This window comes from Myotis davidii, unplaced genomic scaffold (assembly GCF_000327345.1).
Source record: "Myotis davidii unplaced genomic scaffold, ASM32734v1 scaffold317, whole genome shotgun sequence".
Lineage (NCBI taxonomy): Eukaryota > Metazoa > Chordata > Mammalia > Chiroptera > Vespertilionidae > Myotis > Myotis davidii.
The window spans coordinates 243,332-246,566 of NW_006288994.1; the positions used below are offsets into that span (position 1 = coordinate 243,332).

Consider the following 3,235-nt stretch of genomic DNA (forward strand, 5'->3'; position numbering starts at 1 on the left):
AGGACTACCCCTTCCAACTCTCCCATCCACACTCGTCTTATACTTGTTTCGTCTCTTTTGTCACCTGCGCGCGATTTGTGGACGCGACTAGCACTAACCACTGCACATGAGACTGCTGACTGACTGGCTCACTCAATTCGTGCATGTATCGCACGCCTCCCCCGCACTGCGTATCCCGCGGCCCACCTGTGCCGCGTCTCCCGTCGCCCGACTGACCGACATCCCCCCCCTTCTTCTAATGCCACTTCTTCAAATTAGACCAGCCCAGGCCGAAAACCAACTTCTGCGCATGGGCCACGAAGTTTCAATCACACTGTACGTGCGCGCCCGCACGTGGTATTTTGTGGAAGAGCCACACTCAAGGGGCCAAAGAGCTGCATGTGGCTCACGAGCCGCGGTTTTCCGACCACTGGTCTAGGTGAATCTAGAGTTTGTTTTATCGTGGGATGTCTAGAGGCCTGATGCCTGAAATTCGTGCAGGGGGCTCAGCCCTCACAGCCCCTGTAGCCTCGGCTTCATCTGGATGGTCATCTGGACGGTCATTCTGCTGTTTGGTCTAATTAGCATATTAGCTCTTTATTATACAGGATAGAGAGACTTATCAATGGTTCTAGTAATCAGTAAAATTCGGAATACAGATGCAAAGTACAGTGAGTTGGTGCTACAGAAATAGATAGACAAAAGACTACAAATCTAGTGGAAAAGTGGTCATGTGACTATAAAATTTAAATTAGGGCAACGTGAACAAAGGAGTCAACAGTGTATGAAAATCTGAACACATTTTTCTGATTCTAACCAAAATGAAAAGTTAATTCTGTTCAAAACTAGCGCAGAATCATTTTTTAAGTGTCTTTTCTCTGTTTTAATTTATCAACGAACCCTATTTTTTTGAAATTTCCATTTAAAAACATTCACACTAATATTAACTCTGTATATGTGGAATAAGAGTTAAATTTCTTTCATATGCTTCTGTGTAGGTGGTTTTTAAAATTCTGTGCTCGTATATTTATTTATCTCTGCAGCTTTTATAAAGGGATTCTGGTAATGTCTCCGTTCAGATACTGGAGTTTCAAATACTTGACTTACTAACCCTCGCTCTTTCTCTTCAACAATTCTCAAGATTCAGGGAAATGTGTAAGATGCAACTTTGGCAATGGCTGGGGATCTCTGCCCCTATATGCTGTTTTCATCCCTAAATGCTATTTCATGAAAGACACATTAATTAAACAGGAAACAGAAACACCAAATGTTTTATTCTATACTTTTAATTTAAAAATATAAACAATATTTGCATAGCATTACATGTAAATATTTACATAGCATTAACATAGAAGGCAGTAAGAAATGTTGGTCTGGTGATTAATGATCATTATCCTTGAAATATAAGGTACCTTTCAAGTAGATAGTATAAATAAAAAAGACTGTTAAGCTGAAACCGGTTTGGCTCAGCGGATAGAGCGTCAGCCTGCGGACTGAGAGGTCCCGGGTTCGATTCCGGTCAAGGGCATGTGCCTGGGTTGCAGGCGCATCCCCATTGGGGGATATGTAGGAGGCAGCTGATCGATGTTTCTGTCTCATCGATGTTTCTAACTTTCTCTATCTCTCTCCCTTCCTCTCTGTGAAAAATCAATAAAATATATTTAAAAAAAAGACTGTTAAAAAGTTTAATGAAAAAAATCATATAATAAAAAATTATTAGCTACATAACTCAGAATTTACATTAAGTATATTTTGGATCCTAATAGTGTTTCCATATTTAAAAATATAACCCCACAAGCCTACTATCTTATGAAGACTAAGTTTGCTTTCAATAAACCACCTTGTCAACATAACATGATAAATATACAGTTTATTTATTATTTACAATCGTTAAACATATTAGAAAAGCAAAACTTTGGTAGTGCTTTTAAAATGTTAAGTAATTTAAAATGTATTAAAAAACTATATTGGGGAAAATATCACACATTATATCTTAATTAAGATAAATGACATTTCATGAAAAGAGTATATTGACCTAATAATACAGGTACACAATGGAATGAATATGTAATGTACCATGAGAAACTTAAAAATGTTTCTCAACATTTATTTAATCATAAAATATGTAAAACAAGAAAACACTAAACTAAAAACTAGGCTTGAACTTGAAATCAAATAATTTTTTCAATGTGAGAAAATGCAGGCAAATCCAAGCTTAAAAATAATCCAGAGACAAATGATGGGCACTGTTTTGAAATTATTAAAAAGTGTTACGCTGAAAGCAACATTTGGGTTTTTATTGCCCCATTGACAGTGCTGTCTAATCTATGAGTTGGTGAATTAAATACTACATATAATGGTAACACAGTATTTTCCATTATATCATATTATATACTTTCAGAGCAAATTATGTATCCACAAATTATAAAAATAAGTCTTTCTATAGTTTAAAAACAAATAAAAATATAATAATTTGTATTAAAAAATATGGCAAACCTGATAATCATGACCTTTTTTGGCTATGATTATATTGAGTTTTTAAGTTATCTATTCAATAAATTAAATCAAAAACCTTTGATCCACCAATGTTTTGGATGCCAAATTCTTCTGTCCTACTATATTACGAATAAATTTAAAAACCTGGGGGGGGGAAATAAAACAATTTGGAATTATAAAAATGTATATATAAAGAAAACTAAATATGCAAATCAATTATAATATCTAAATTAAACTGGCCCTGGGCTAGATCTGTAGTGTTTGCCTTTTTATTATCTTAGCATCTGGTACAGAGGGTGTATGGGACTCTAATTACTGCTCACATCTGGCACCTAGGATATGGAAAATGTGTCTTCCTACTGGATTCCTTTCACATCTGCTCAAGTAACTTATGCCCTCCATAAGACCCCAGTATTTCATTGACTCGACAGAGTATAGAATGACAGTGGTTGAACTGTTATTCATTTTGGGGGTAGGGTTAATCATATTCTAAACCTTTACAAATTCCGATTGAAATCATTTTCTGCTATGAAAATAAACACATCTACTTCCAACACTTTATTTTTAAAAAGAAACCCAGAAAAACGTAAAACTTTACCTCTTGTTGTAGATATGTAAGGAAGGCTGCTAAAATAAAGTTTTGGCAAGCCAAGTCCACAATACAGAAGAACAGCAGATCATAAATAAGAAGAGTGGCTTCATTTCCATAATACAGAACGCTGCTGAATGAATAACCGTCATCTATTTAAAAAAAAAAAAA

General features: G+C 35.4%; 1 protein-coding gene across 1 annotated transcript in view; it reads right to left on the reverse strand.

Annotated features, from left to right (window-relative positions):
- Positions 1–2,061: 2,061 nt before the first annotated feature.
- The window catches only part of TMEM67 (transmembrane protein 67), a gene marked incomplete at its 5' end in the record, with an annotated part of 32,161 nt that continues 30,987 nt past the window's right edge, over positions 2,062–3,235 (reverse strand). Inside the window, 2 exons of the mRNA XM_015562293.1 lie at positions 2,062–2,619; positions 3,074–3,216. Coding sequence (XP_015417779.1) covers positions 2,539–2,619; positions 3,074–3,216 — 224 coding nt within the window. The remainder of the gene's footprint in view (positions 2,620–3,073; positions 3,217–3,235) is intronic.